This window comes from Epinephelus moara, chromosome 16 (genome assembly GCF_006386435.1).
Source record: "Epinephelus moara isolate mb chromosome 16, YSFRI_EMoa_1.0, whole genome shotgun sequence".
NCBI lineage: Eukaryota > Metazoa > Chordata > Actinopteri > Perciformes > Serranidae > Epinephelus > Epinephelus moara.
In genome coordinates, this window is record NC_065521.1 from 39,190,487 (window position 1) to 39,207,079 (window position 16,593).

At 43.3% G+C, this 16,593-nt stretch overlaps 1 protein-coding gene across 1 annotated transcript in view; it reads left to right on the forward strand.

Annotated features, from left to right (window-relative positions):
- plxna2 (plexin A2) overlaps window positions 1–16,593 on the forward strand; it is a 272,248-nt gene that overhangs the window by 183,768 nt on the left and 71,887 nt on the right. Inside the window, exons 13-16 of the mRNA XM_050064354.1 lie at window positions 2,251–2,402; window positions 7,383–7,500; window positions 9,635–9,771; window positions 14,386–14,553. Coding sequence (XP_049920311.1) covers window positions 2,251–2,402; window positions 7,383–7,500; window positions 9,635–9,771; window positions 14,386–14,553 — 575 coding nt within the window. The remainder of the gene's footprint in view (window positions 1–2,250; window positions 2,403–7,382; window positions 7,501–9,634; window positions 9,772–14,385; window positions 14,554–16,593) is intronic.

Here is a 16,593-nt window from a genome sequence, read left to right on the forward strand (position 1 = left end):
AGAATGTCTTAAGGAAGTCGTGGTGGTAAGTGGCCAACGCTCTGATCCTCTGAGCTGGAGAAATAGATTATGGTACAGAAAGCACAAGAGTGGGAGCGCGGAGTGCGATGTGCAAGCTGCCTGGCTGTTTGTTGGGAATTACCCTCTATTGACAGTGTGACAATGCCAGGCGGGCAGCAGCGCTGCTCCTAAAAGGATTACACAGGGAGCATGGCATGGCAGCACTGGGTGGGAACGGGACGGGAGGGGGGGTTAAGGGCGGGAGGGTGTGCATGCATGTCCAATGAGGCTTCCTCTTCCCTCTGAAAGTCTGTATGTTAAGACAAACAAGCACGCCGGTGCTCAGAGGAGGAGGAGGATGTGTCACCCAGCCTGAGGGAGACGAGCTGATGAAAGACAGAGAGCAAAAGACGGGAAAGAGATGCAAAGAAGGAGGCAGTGAAATAGAAAGACAAACTCCACCCTTCGAAAGATTATCTACAGAGCAAGAGTGCAGCGAGTTGGTCTGTAAAGGTCATTAGGATCTGGTTTACAGGCAATCAAACCACAGTCTCATGTACACGGAGGCTCCTTTATAGATTGAGTCCCTTTGTTTGTGTAAGAAAAGCAGGCACAGAGACAAAGAGCAGCACTTCTCTCAGCCCGGAGACATTGGTGGCGTGAGTCTTTTGAAGTGGTGCTTTTTCTATGATCCACTGATGAATCAAGGATCTATCTGCCAATGGGGAGCTCAGTCAAATGGGTTTCATGCATGGATTAGACTTGTCTTCCTGTGCTTGGTCCACCGTGGGAAGGACTCCATTTCAGCCTCAAGGGTAGAAGGAGGAGGTCTCCCAAGCTTTTAGCATGCCCATCTGTGATACAGCAGCGCTGTCCTGTCACCATCCCTGCCTCACCTGTCATCCATCATGGCTGATAGGACCGAGCGGAGTGGCATCCACCTTCCCTCTGCTGCTCATCCCATTTTCTCTGCCCTCTTCTTTCTTTTAGTCTTCCTCCACTCTTCTAGCCTCCCGTGCCCTCGCCCCCCTCCTCCTTCTCTCTTGTTCTCTCTCAGGCCCTTACATTGCTTATGTAACCATCACTAAGTCTACTCGAATAGCTGCTGCCATCGCCTGACATGGATATATTTAGCCATTATGTTTTCCCCCCCTTCTATACCCTGCATGCCCAAGCAGTGCTAAAAGATTCATGTATTCAGACCCCTCAGGCAGTGCAGTGACACACTTACTTTACATCCAGAGCAATTAATGTCCACTGAATCTAGATTACAATGCCGGCGTCCCACAGGGAAGCCGCAATGCCCCCGGTGGGTGTCACGGGGGGGGGTTAGGGATGGGAGGGGAGGGCGTGCCGCACCACTCCAAGGGTCGCCGTCACGTGGCGCTTTGCGGCTCAGTAAGCGGGCACAACTGGCTGTTGATTTTTTCCCTTCTGCTTGCATGGCCAGTAATAGCATATTGATTGTTTACATAGCACTCGGAGCTCCACACAGCAAAGTGACAGTCATCTCCTCCCCGCTGCCCTCCTCTTTCTTAGTCTCCTCTATCTCTCCTTTTGCTCTCCCTGTCCAATGAACAGCAGTGTCTACTCTTTCTTTATCTCCTTCCTCTTTTCTCACCCCTTTCTCCTCCTCCTTTTTTTGTCAAGGGTTGGATGATGGCCAGGTTAGAGCCTCACAGGGCTCTGCAGCACAGAAGGCAGTGTGCCACCCTGTGCCAAGGTCATGCTGGGCAGCCATATTGTATTTTATGAGTAGGTGATCTGCACTAAGCATTAATATGGCCCCTTGTTAGATTTATCATCCATGGCAACAGCAGCGATTTCTAAGCAGGCGCCTATCCAGAATGTTAATAATCCGTGCCGTTAAAATTGTGATTGTGAATTTATCGGATTTACCATTGTGTATTCTGAAGGAAGGAGCTGATGAAGAAGATGATGTTTAAAAGTGTGAGGGCGAAGCCGTATATAGACAGGAAGAGCTACAAAACATGTGCCATTAGCTACTTTTGTGATTAGAGCTCGCTCTTGGCGACGTGACTCATGCCATGTTGTGACATTCTGTGGACGCAGGCATGGAGAGTGCTCTTAATTGCTTTTACAGCCACCTGGACCGTAAGAGCATATTTACCCTTGAGCATCCATGGAAACCTGTGCCCATTTATGATTGCGAGACAGAGAAAACATCATTTAAAATCACTTTGCAGCCAAAAGCATTTACAAGTTCCTCCCTGACTTTGCCCCCTGTAGGTGACCCCAGTGGCTGGACCGCCGGAGGGAGGCACACGGGTGACCATCCATGGCACCAACCTCGGTCTGGCCTTCTCGGACATGGTGGGCAATGTGGAGGTGGCGGGGGTGAGGTGCACCCCTGTGGAGGACGGCTACATCATCGCTGAACAGTGAGTCACACAAACAGAACAAGCACCAGCATCATTATTTTAAACTATTGTTGTTATGCTGATTTAAGATACACAGAATTCAACTGATACTGATTTATTTTTAGAAGACTTCCTTCAAGTTAACTGAAGGTAGCTGGAAATTGTTGGCCATATTGTTCACAATGCAGCTTGGACATTGGAGATTTTTAAAGATTATTATTAGTCATCCCAATTTCTTACGGCGGCATATTGCTGCCTCGCCAGTAAAAAAAAAAGACTTACTACCAGATAAGGTAAAAAGTTTGTTATGACAAGATGTTTTTCGTGCTTTAACAAGATATTTTAACATTATAACAAGATATGTTCACATTATTATGCCCAAGCATGAAGTAGATCTTAATCAAATCTTGTAAGGGTCCGTGCATATGCTGCGTCTTGAACCACCTGGGAAACACAAGGTCAGGTGCAGGGCGCTACTCTTGTGCCAGCTCTCAAGAGCATGGTGGCAGGTTGCGTCTGAGGTTGCTAAGCAACCTTAACAAGCACCGTATCAAAGCCTATTTACCTGAAATCCTGAGTGCAGAGCTGATCTTCTTCCAGGAGCTGTATATACGTGTGTAGGCCTATCGTCCATAGGACAGATGTAAAGCTCTGGCAGCTCTGCATTAAAATGATCAGCTTTTCCGTATTTATCAGACTGAATATTTACAGAAGATATCTGTCAGCTGTGACTGGTTGATCCTCGCCACATGACATGTGATGCACGCTCAGGGTGCAGCCATCTTGCTCTGAAGAATAGACACTTGGGAACACGTGTGCCCCGCAACGCGTGTGTCTCTCTGGTGTCTGAGCACACCTGCCACATGTCTACACTGAAAACAACGAATGTGAGAGCACAAAAAACGCGGCATGTGTACAGCCCCTAAATGAGCAATAGTCCTCAATTTATCCGCACAGCGTTTCCTCATTTTAACAAGAGTTCCACACATATTCAACATGTTTTCACTGTATAATGTGAAATATTTAATAGTATAACGATAAATTATCAAGTTATTTCATGAAATGTTTTATGTTAAACAAGATAAATTGTATATTGTTATAAGAATGAAAAGTTTCATGTCATAAAGTGATAAGTTTGTACCTTGAAATAACGTGAAAATATCTTTTAAAAACGTTACTTACATCTTGTTATAACAATAAACTTTTCATGGTATTTTGTGATACTCATCCGTTTTGTTTTTTTGTGCTGTTTAGTGTTAAGCTTTGTTTAGTTTTGTTTTCTGGCGTGGCAGTAATACACTTCCATAAACACAACAGAGTTATAAGATAATAAAACATTTGTTAAATCACTTATTAACACTGTTCATACTGTGCATCTGGACTGCGGTATTGTCGTGTCATCTGTGGAAAGTAACAGCTAACAAACTCTGATAAATAAATGTGCGCTGTGACAAAAAGCTGTTTTTCCCAACATCTCTGCCTTTAATGAAGACTGGAGCAGGTCCAGACAGTCTGGCCCTGACATTGCTGTTCTCCCCCCCGCACCCCGCCGTCGCCGCAGCACACTAGCCCAGTTCTCTCTCTGTAGCTCATCTAGTCAGCAACAATCCCACAACAGCTGTGTGTGTTTACTTGTGTTTACCTCCCTAATTGTCCCATGCTGTGCATACATCACGTTAAAGCCTGTCCCGCTCACCCTGAACTAATGAAACGTTGCCCATGCTTCACAACTTGCCCATCTCCCCCTCGGCTAGACACAAAGACGTGTGTGAGAAACCGTGGGCCGGGTGGTTGTTTAACCTCCCCAGGAGATGCAGATCTCGCTACGGAAAGTCGAAGATGTACACACATACTGCTAAAGAGGCTGTCCCTACATAAATGTTAACATGTTTGAATTAGGCTTGATTAGTGGAGCACAAAGGCTCCGGAGAAGAAGTCGAGTTAGTGACGGTACATTAATGGAAACATATTGAACATGATAATGCACAGTACAGTTTGACCCAGATGATCACAGACACCCTTCTATAATGTAGTCTGTAATGACATGACGAGACAAAACAACCTTTAGGGGATATTTTTTCTGGTAGCGCACTGGTGGAGGTAAGGCGATGTGGATCAGTGTGGATGAATATAAAAAATGGAAACAATAAACTGTTTATTTTGGGTGGTACCACGTGTGAAATTTTAAATGTAAAAATATTAACAGAAATCCTGTTGGTAACGTGTTATGTTACTTCATTACTGCTAAAACATAGTCTGTTACTATACGTGTCACTTTTGTAATGCTTTATTCCCAAAACTGGTGATGACGTACCTTAAGCTTAAAGTTACGATACGATATGATACGATGCGAAACAGTATGATATGATGAGATACGATGTGATACGATACAGAACTATGTAATACAATACGATGTGATACGATATGATACGATACAAAATGGTATGATATGATCAGTACGATGTGATACGAAACGATACAATACAGTACAGTGCGATACGACACAATATGATACGATATGATGCGATACAATGTGATATGATATGATGTGAAATGATACAATACGATGCAATACGATACGATATGATGTTATATGATACGATATGATGTGACACGATACAATGAGATGTGATACAATGCAGTATGGTATGATACGATACAATACGATGTAATACAAAAGGATACGATGTGATGCAATGCGATTTGATGCGATACAATGTAGTATTGTACAATGTGATTCGATATGATGTGATGCAATGCGATTCGATACCATACAGTGCGGTGCGGTATGTTACGATACGACACGATGCAATATGATATACTTTATTGTTCCTGTTGGGAAATTCATCACTGAGGGGGAAAGTTGTGTGTTTGTTTGACCCATCAGCCGCCCCAACCTGCCTCATTATGTGGACTTTTGCTCTTTATACAACTTCCTTTTTTACTTTTATTAGCGCATTGGTCAGGTGTTCGCAGCCGTCCCAATTATGTGGGTAATACATGCATTACTGGCTCCAATAAAAATATCATAGTAATATTTTGAGGGTTAATCAGCCTGGTTAATTTCAGTCAGTGTGCTCCCTTCACTGCCTTGGAGTCAGCTGAAGAACAGTATAAAGTTTTATATGTACAGTGTAGCTGCGCACTGAGGCAAAGCTGACACACATACACTTCTGCACTTACGTACCCAGTCACACACACAAGCTATCACAGCCGTGGCTCTCAGAGGAGCCTTTAACCCTAATTCTTTCTTTGGCCTACTTCTGCCCTCAGAAGGAGAACAGCTCAGCACTGCGGCACGGCTGTAACTCACATACTCTCAGTCTTATGGTATACATGTGTCACACTCATACAGTACATGTGTCTGCACACTTTCTGGTAACATACTGCTTGTTTTGATCGTTAAATCAGGATTTATTAAACTACGTTTGGTGGTATTTCAGAGATACAGCAGCCACTCATGGATAGCGTGGATGACATACAGTATATCTGTGGTTCCTAGCTCTTTACTGGGCAGTTGTAATTAAAATTCACTATGTGCCACTTGGCTGTAGGGGACAATTTGTCAGCAGTGCACTGATCTGACAGCACTTTAATCCAATTGAGGACAAGCTAGGGAATTCATTTATATGGCGTGTAGAAAAAAAAATAGACCGAGTGAAATTAAAAAACTAACCTATGACCCCTCCAGTCTAACTTCGAAGGAGTTGGAGTCTTTGTGATGATGTTCTGAGCTGAACTTTTAATCAGAGCCTTTTGGGGTCAAATTAGCTGCAGGTTCATTATCAGTATGTCCTCATCTGACCGTCGCTGTTTGTTTTGAGCCTTGATTCAGTCACCAGGATGGACTGGACTGGGGAGGACAACAAAGGAAAAAAACATACATATTTATGTGTCTTTTATGTTGCTACTTCAGAGGGGTGTGTGAAAGCCACTACTGCAGTGAAGACTCAACTTTTGTGTTTTCTAGCAGCCAGAAAGTCCCTTTTTTTTAGGGCTGGTGCTGCAGCGTTTTCGTAGTGGCCAAATTGAGTCCTCATTAGTAAGAATCCAGTTTAAAAGCAATCCTCAGGTTTAACAGAAAGCCAGGCTCTTGATGGAGACTGAGAACATACAATTGAATTTTCAGTTTCCAAAAGCTAAACATTTTCCTACAAATAAGCCGCCTCACAAAGGACGGGTGCAGAAGGCCTTCAGGTGGTGATAGCAAGCGGGTCTCTGTTTCTCTGAGGCCTTGTGAGAAGAAAAATATCAGCTCTGTCAGTGAGTAAATCCTCCTTTAGCCACTCTCTTCCACATACTTCATCCAACAAAGCTCTCAGAGCCATTTGTTGTAATTCAGATGATCAGTACTGGAGAAAAAATACATCTGCGCTGCTTCTGCCCCCGCCATCTGCCTCACCACATATTATATCTCTTTCCACACTCTGATCACTTCCTGTACTTCACTACTCCCTGGCACCGCTGATCAATAGACGTCCTCATTTTATTATGTCATTTGATCTAGTCACCTGCAGCGCTGGGCGACACCTGGTCACATGGTACGATAAAGCTGTATTGATCCCGCTGCGTGATTTACATTAGACGCCCCGCGCTGGCACAGCTCCGGCGCTGTCGGGGAGCCTGCTAGTTGTTGGTGGGAAATTTACTTCGCTCAGGTTGGGTGTGTTGAAGTGCCAAGGGAGGAGGAGCACCGGTCTCATTTAAAGACTTTCATCGAGGGGGTCCTGGTCGATGTCTGGATGTGTCCCGTAATGAAATGAGTGAGACAACAAAAGAAGATTGCATTTAGAGTGGGAGATAAATCGATATCAAGCAGAGAAGTGTTTTGATTACTTTCTCCCAACTTCGCTCAAGCATTTAAACGTACAGACAACTTCTGTGCTTCAAGTTATTCTTTAGAAAGATTGAGTTCTCTCCTGAAATGTCTCGAATAGCTGTTTTGCTTTCCCATTTTATTATGTGCGGCGACTTTAATGAATCCTTTTGTGTCTTTGGCAGGATTGTATGTGAGATGGACGCCGCCCATGCAGACAGCAGACCTGGTCCAGTCCAGCTGTGTGTTGGAGAGTGCAGACCAGAACTGAGGGCCCGCTCCTCGCAGCACTACTCCTTTGTGGTAAGATTGCAGTTACACGTCATTGCTCTGTATCCTGAAGCTCAATCCCAATACACCTCTTGCCGCTACCACCCAGCCCTTACCCCTCCGTCTTGCATGTTCACATCTAGGAATAGGGTGTCCTGTTTCTTGTTGGGATAGAGGGGTAGGGTGAAGTGTTACAGCTACATGGTCCCCCAAATAGAGGTTTTTCAGAGACATGCTCCAGACTGAGTTATATGCGAAATCATTGGGAAGATGGCTGCACAAGCAACAAAAGAAACCCGCAAATGTATTACAATACCCCGGGGCGTCGGTGGCTTAGTGGACAAGGGGCAATGGTGCGGGACACACCACACCAACGAGTGTGGCAGATGCTCACCAATGGCCCAACAGTCGACGGTTGGCTTGGTGCATCAGGGCCTTAAGACTTGAGACTTGCTTATATTTTGCACATGTGACTTCCTCCCACCTCTGGGTCACAAAGTACATCAGTAAAGTGTGCTGTACTCAATATACAAAATATACAGTTAGTTCAATTAAAAGTGATTTGTACTTTTCCTGCAAAGAAATGGTTTGTTGGCCACAGGCGAACAAGGATGTGGATGTTGCCATGCTTACCGACAGTGTAATTAAACAGCTCTGTGTGCCTACTTGTTATTTTGTTATTCCTCCATAAACAGCAGAAGGTTTTCATTAATGATCTGTGCAGCTCTCTGGTTGTAGATGCTGTTTGCCTTCACTGAGATTGGATCATGAAGCTAAATTAATATAGCCTCATATACTCAACAATTTTGCAAATCAGTGGGTTTTTTTTTTTTGTTTTGTTTTTTACAACTCACAGGCTGAGCTGCATTAAATTAAACACGGCTCAATGGATGAGGAGAAGAAGAATATATTCTGAGATTTCTTGGAGCTCTTGTAATGTTTCAGGTCAATTCCGTAGGCAATAGCTCACCCAAAGTGGGAAATGAAAATAGTTGATCAAATGTGATTGGATGGCTGGACAGGGTCATAAGAAAGACAAATGAACAATCAACTTGCTAAAATGGAAAGCAGCACTCCACTCGGCAGGTAAACATCATCTACTCCCCATTCTCACACGTTCACACACACACACACACACACACACACACACACACACACACACACTTCCCCCGTCTCTGTCATTTGCTGTCTGCTCAGCCTGCAGCTAACAGATAATCTACTTTTCCATTTGCGCTCCCTCACACCTTCACAATTAGCACTCCCTTAACAATTAACAGCAGCCAGTAATTACTACAGTTGTTTTCAGGGTACCTGCTTTAGCCTGCATCCTGGAAGTCACACATAGCTGACAGTTTTGATGCTCTCGGCTCTGTAAATGTAAATGCGGGGTACGTTTTTCTCACCAGCGTTACAGCTGCTACTCTGGGAAGCAGTGGAATTCCTCGAAGAATACTTTGCAGAGCCCAGAATTGGCACCACTTTCAATTCCCTTGTATTGCAAGAAACCATCACAGAAGCGTGCTTCAATTTTCCCGACAAGACACGCTCCCTGTGTGACCGTCCTTTTCAGCCAGCAACTCTTGTGCACTCTGCAGAGGGGCATCGTAAATGACAGTGTGCATTTAGTTGTTTCTTAAATTGTCGCTTTAGGTTTGTGCACGTAGAGGTGCGTGCGCCTGTCTGTGAGCCTGCGAACGCGCGCACTGCCGCATGTGTGTTTTGCTGTATGACGGGCTGTCTGCTCGGATATTTCTCCATCTGTCTGTGTGACGGCGGGCGAGCTGCCTGCAGCTGTAAACACTAGTTATTTTCAGACTGTCTTTAAAAAGCTTCACTCAAACACAACCCGGCACACACACACAAGGAGGAGGATCTCTCAGGGACTCTAAGAGCTCCTGGTTTTATCCTCTTTTCTCCCACCAGCGCTGCACTCCACTGCCATCGGCCTGGCAATATGAATAACTGTAATTTGCTGGGGATCTGTGATAATACGTGAAGGTTTCAAGAGGCACCGCAGAGATGCTGCCCTTTTTACCCTCAAAGTATCCATCTTTTACGCTGCCTTTTGGTCCCTGTCTTTGTTCTTTTACTCTGCTCCTTCCCTCTCCCTTTAATTTGCTCTCAAGGTGTCTCTTAACCTCTTTCTCTGCATCTGTCTGTTTTGTAGACACCCACAGTCACAGGTCTGTCCCCGAGCAGAGGTCCAGAGTCTGGGGGCACCAAAGTAACCATAATGGGAGAAAACCTCGGCGCCGGCAGCAGTGTCAACGTTCAGTTTGGAAACCAGACATGCGAGTTCTTTGGGTGAGACTTCCCTTCTTGCACCCATTTATGCCATAAAAGTGCTATTAGTAGCCCATAAAGTTTAATTTGCTCAAACGGCCTGCATGATCGTGCTTTTGTTTAACACTGACTGTTCACGGAGAAAGGCTTTTTATTGTGCTTGCACATTAACATGAGGTGGAAAGGTTTTCAGCAAAGTGGAAATGAAAGACACAAATTTGAATTTCACAGTTTACAGTTCCATCATTGCAGAATAATGTGGATATTAGGAAGTGAAACTAATCCACTCACTGTGAATGTTGAGTTGTCACCTACATTAAGTGATTAAGAAAGTGTAAAATCAAAAAACTTGAAAGCAACAGGAACATTTCATCTTCCATCTGTCTCTGTTTACTGTCATGCTTTCAATATTTCCCAATATCTTTATATTTTAAAGGGGACTTATTATGCTCTTCTTTATTTTGTGTCTTACAGTGTTAAAATAAGGGATGTTTGGATTAAAGTAATGAATGTGAGCCAAAGGTTTCCTATCGTTCTAAACACTCCTTTCCAACACTTTTTTCTACTCTGGCTGCAGTTTGATGGTGTAGTGTGACCGATTTTCTTATATGGTCATCTGCTCCAGGCACACTACTGCAACTGTTTACATTAAATAAGCCTACACTGCTAAATGAAGCTACATGCTAACGTCAGGAAAACGTATGAACTTGGTTGTTGATAATTTCTCCCAGATTTTGGATCATATTCCTACTGGAACATTGTGTTTCATAGCTTTTCTTGGAGTTTTTTCATTGTCACTATTCTCTGTTACAGTCATTCCCCAGCTGCAAGTACACTGCTAACATACATGTAGCTACATGCTAACGTCAGGGCAACATGTAATCTTGGTTGCTGATGTCGTTAATTTCTCCGAATTCCGGAGTGTATTCCTGCTGAACATGGCCAGTTGTGTTTAGTAGCTTTTATTGGTCATGTTTCACACTAGAATAGGCCGCTTTTGTCAGTTACAGTCATTCCCTGGCGATAACTACCCTGCTAACATAAATTTAGCTGCATGCTAAGGTCAGGGCAACATGTAGTCTTGGTTACTGTCGTTAATTTTCCCAGATTTTGGATCATATTCCTGCTGAACCGTCCTGTTGTGTTTAGTGGCTTTTATTAGTGATTTTTCATTGTAGAACATGTCACTATTCTCCATTACAGTCATTCCCCAGCTGCTGCTACACTGCTAACGTACATGTAGCTACATGCTAACGTCAGGAAAACAGGTAAACTTGGTTGTTGATAATTTTCTCCCAAATTTTGGATCATATTCCTACTGGAACATGTCCAGTTGTGTTTCGTAGCTTTTCTTGGGGATGTTTCATAGTATAAAGTGTCACTATTCTATGTTACGGTCATTCCCCAGCAACAAGTACACCGCTAACATACATGTAGCTACATGCTAACGTCAGGGCAACATGTAATCTTGGTTGCTGATGTTGTTACATTCACCGCAATTTCAGATCATATTCCTGCTGGAACATGTCTGCTTGTGTTAAGAAGCTTTTATTGGTGATTTTTCACATTACATAGTGCGGCTGTTGTCAGTTACAGTCATTCCCTGGTGACAAAGACACTGCTAGCGTACTTTTAGCTACATGCTAAGGTCAGGGCAACATGTAGTCTTGGTTGCTGCTGTTACTTTTTCCCGGATTTTGGATCATATTCCTGCTGAAACATGTCTGGTTGTGTTTAGTGGCTTTTATTGGTGATTTTTCATTGTAGGACATGTCACTATTCTCCATTAAAGTCATTCCCCAGCTGCTGCTACACTGCTAACATAGGTGTAGCTAACTTACATGCTAACGTCAGGAAAACATATAAACTTGGTTGCTGATGTTGTTTGTTTATCCCCGATTTCAGATCTTATTTCTGCTGGAACATGACTGGTTGTGTTTAGTAGCTTTTATCAATGATTTTTCATGGTAGAAAGTGTTACTACGTCAGTCATTCTCCAGCTGCAAGTACACTGCCAACATACATTTAGCTACATGCTAAGGTCAGGGCAACATGAGATCTAGGTTGCTGTTGTTAATTTTTCCAGGATTTTGGAACATATTCCCGCTAGAACATGTCCAGTTGGATTCAGAGGTTTTTATCTGTGATTTTTGACGATAAAGAGTGCCCCAGGAGTGAGTCTTAAAACCCTGAAATGAGTTAGCATTTTAGCACTCCCAGTTCCCTCGTCTTGAAGTCAATGGGTTTTTGGTTAGATGCCTGAAATTAGGTCTGCGGTTAACACAAGCTGAAAATACTTTTACATTTTGTTCTCCGACATAAAACACATCAGTAATACCCCCCTCATGAATTTTGAAGCTTCTGTGTCTTAAACAAGGCAGTTGTTAACAAATGGGTAAATGAGACTACAGAACGTCATCACGCCAAGCTGCGCCAAACGCAGCTTTACAGTTCAGTTATGGTGGTGACATTAGGTCATGCGACTGTAGTGTGCTTGGTTTCAAGCCTAACATTAGCTTTTTACTTCTGGAGATTGCATTTAGGCTTCAATAATCGTGAAAATGGTGTTCAGTTGTGGAGATTATCTTGCTGAACAAAACAGAGGTTATTTTCGGCAATAATCCAAAATCCAATGGAAAAATTCCATAAACTTTTTGACAAGGGAACCACTGTGATGCTAACTTTTGTGTCGGCCTACAAAAAAACATCATCCCTGGAGCACTTCATGATGGTGCTGAGATACGGAAGACCCAAAACGTTGACCAATTACAGCTGACTGGGCTTTTTTGGGAGTGAAAATAAAGTGTTTTTCAACCATTAAAGCATATAATCATGTAGAAATACAAGTGTGAACCTGAAAATCAGCATAATAAGCCGTCTTTAAATATTGTTTAATTTTAAAACACCTGCATCACCTACAACAAGCTATCTTTAGATATTCATGCCTCAAACATTCACAGATAATATCACAGTTCTTTGTTTCAGTTTTTCTTTAACTTTTTTGAGCTGCTACATATATCACTGTCACAGAATCTTAGATATATGGTGTGCTGTGAGCGAATGGGGAAAAAAAGCTCTTGTTCTCGAGATGATTTGTAATACTCCCATTAAAGAAGCCGCTATATTTCACAGATTTCTTGTATTTCTTCCCCCTTGATATTACAGAGAAATCCCCGAGGGGAAAGCCTCTCCCTCTCTCAGAAACTTGTGTAAATCTTAATAAGGTTTTGATGACCTACTGCATTAAACCCTGTAATAATAGCTTCCAGAAAACCTTCTGCTCCTATGGATCTTTTTCATCCACCCCCCTCCTTCACTTTCTATCAATTTGTTCATCTGGTCTCACTCCATTGTTTTTTTTTCTACTCTCTTGTCTCTCACAGTTTCCCTCCATCTCACTGCACCCGTCCCTCCTTCCCTCTCTTCTCTCACGTCCTCTTTCTGCTTTCCACTCCTGTAGGCATCTATTTTAAGCCCCTTCCACGGTAGTCTGACTGTAATGTTGTAAGGTTGAGGAGTCAAGCCAGCTTTAATGAGATATGGGGCTAATTACTGGTTTGTGTTTCTCCACTGTATTCCTGGCATGGGAGGGAGAGGAGGACGGGGGTTGGCCATTCTACTACAAGCTCTCCTCTGGTAATGAATTGGGACAAATTCAGGGGGTGGGCAGGTAGAACATGGAGCCGTGGAGAGGGAGGGGAAAGGACAGAAGCACATACCAGAGTGGGTGGAGGTGCTGTGTGGACGTCCTGTTAGTCAGACACATCTTAGAAAAGTCTGAAAAACAGACATTTTTTTCTGTATTTAAGAGTTTGTATTACAAATTCTTTCCAGGCAGTTGTTAGAGCTCTAATTTATTTTTCCATGAAATGACAGGTTTGGTTGTTTGTTGCTGTGTTCTCACTCCGATAATTACAGAACAAGACTGGAAGTACAGATCGCATAATATATTCTGTTGTTGTAGGAGGTGTTGTTTCTCATCTAACTAGAAGCCATATGTTCATAAATGAATAAATCATGCATAAAGTATATCTTTAATATGACTTTGCAAAACACGCAGATACTTTCTGCACTTATTTACCTTTTCACACAGACGCCTATATTTGATACCGATTTAAAGGAGCAGTGTGTAAGATTTTAGGAGGCTTTAGGGGCATCTACTTGTGAGGACTGCAGATTTCAACCAGATGAAACTTCTCCTGGTTAGAAGGCTTTCAGGTCTCTTCTTCTCTAAAACTGGACCCGGTCTTTTAAATCTGGAAAAACATAGAATAAAGCAGTTCCATGTTTTAAAAAAGTCAGTGTTTTTTTGGAGACTCTCGTCGCGGAGGAGTTGCTAACTACAGTGGCCGATACGAAAATGCGAATGGCTCTTTCTAGAGCCAGTGTTTGGTTTGTCTTTCCTGAACTATTGTAGAAATATGGTAGTGCAACATGGCGTTCTCCATAGATGATGACCTGCTTGCTATGTAGATAGAAGCAACTCATTCTATGATAGCAAAAACACAATGATTCGTATTTTCAGGTGGTTATACACTAAAGAAACATACTTTTTATATTCCATTTTTGCTAATATATCCCCCGAAAACCTACACGCTGGACCTTTAAATAATTCTTCCTATGCTTCACTTCTAGACGGACCATGACAGAGATCGTGTGCTACTCTGCCCCTTCCCTGTCTGGCGTCGGCCAAGTACAGATCAGCGTGAGCGTGGACCATGCCCAAATCAGGGAGAGCCTCACCTTCGAGTACATAGAAGACCCCACCGTCCAGCGCATTGAACCAGACTGGAGCATTGCAAGGTAAAGTCATAACTCTGAGATACTACACAGACATGTAAATGCAAGATGCCCATTCTATCCCCATGCTCACCAAGCAACTCTGAGCCTCTGTGACCTAGACTCAGGATTTCCTCGCCGCTATCTAGAGCTTTAGAACCAGCCAGTCCAGGCCAGTGGCAATAAGCAGACACAAGTCAATATTGCACTTTCAATTACTGTTCGCTTCTCTTCCAATTACTCCGGATCTGATAGAACTGCCACAGTTCACAGATTGGAGTGGATAGTTACTGCTGAGACTGAGATTCTCCTATCGAACTCGATGTTGATCCATCTGTTGAACGTCTCTGGCAGATAGATACACATACACCGTACACTACTAATTAAAAGGAAGAGAGGGATGAAGATGAAATAGCGGCTTAGTAGAACAATGTGCTATCAGAGGTGTGAGTCTACAGCAGATGGCTTGGGCTTAGAGACGGAGAATAGGGGACACTGCAGCAGAAGTGTGACGGCACAGAGGGAGAAGAGAGGGGAAATGGAGGCAGGCAGATATGAGGAAGGGCAAGATACTGGTCATTGTTTTTTGGATAGATAGACTGATTGAAAGATAGAGAGTGTCATTCATAGATAGATAGATAGATAGATAGATAGATAGATAGATAGACACTGTATTAAAGGGATGTTCAGATTTTTTGAAGTGGGGTTGTATGAGATACTGATCCATAGTCAGTGTATTACATACAGCAGCTGTCTGTCAAATCGCCCCCAGTTTGGAGTATTGCCTTGGAAACTAATCAGTGTACTTCTGTGGACAGCTGTGAAACATATTTTAGCCGCCTAAAAAAAATCTGTCAGTATAAATATGCTATGTTTAGAATATTTTCACTGCTTTTCCTTACCGTTAGACGACCCTTTCCAAAAGGTAACAAAAGCCATTATATCTATGTTTGCTCTCTTCAAAGCCACCTTTGACAAAAACATCAATTGCACCTCACAGAATACGAAAGTTGCTGGTCTATCGTTCCCTTGTTTAGGTTAGGTTGTTTGTGTTATTGTTTGACTTTGGTGAACCCGAGCTAACCCTTTTATAACATCTAAGTCACACAGTAGTGTTGTGTTCACACCAAATGCGATGCAAATTTTCCCGTCGCATTACTTGCGCGAGTTTGAACGCTAGAATATTTTGTGTTGACCTGCTTCATATGCACGAATAACTTGAGTCATACGCGCGTGAAATTGCTGAATCGATTGATGAACTTCCACCAGTATGTCCTCAGCATCATACATCCCTGGAGGATCTTAATGCTGATTGGCTATCGCGACGCAAATCGGTCACTGTAGTTCAGATTTTTCAACTCTTGCAGCATATATATCAGCCTCAGTTCCCAGTTGTAAAAGGCTGCCTGACGGCGAGGTATTTTTAGGTTTTTAGGTGGCTAAAACTAATTTGCTGCTTCCCCCGTCCACGACAGAACATAGCTTAGTTTCCGCAATGCTCCTGCTTGCTTTTCCAAACGGGGTGTGCTGACTGCCATCAACACTGACTATAGATAAGTATATCATACAACCCCACTTCAAAACATCCAAACAATTCCTTTAAGAGAGGGAGCAGGAGCATTCAGGGTGTGAGTAGCCAAGTATATAATTTAATGAGCCTATAGACAGCACAAGGTCCATCTACAGTAACTCACTATCCCCAGTGTTACAGCGAACCCACAGCCTGATACCACAGACCCATCTGACATTTATTACCGCAACAACTCTTCCATGGTATCATCTTCATTCTGCACGCCACATTGACGGGCACAACAACAAAAAACAACAAACATCACCAACAACCCAAACAGCTGCAGGGAGAGCTGCACATCCAGCAGCTTCCCCTCCCGCTTTGTTTGCGTGCTTTGTTTGTGCTGCTGTGTTATGAAGCCTGGGACCACCACTGCATCCTTATATGCTTGAGCTGCCTTTGGTATTTCAAACACAAATCTGCACCAGTTGATTGTAGCCGGCGAAGTCGGCTAAAAAGCATCTCTAATCATCCCCCACTCCAAAGGCTATTAT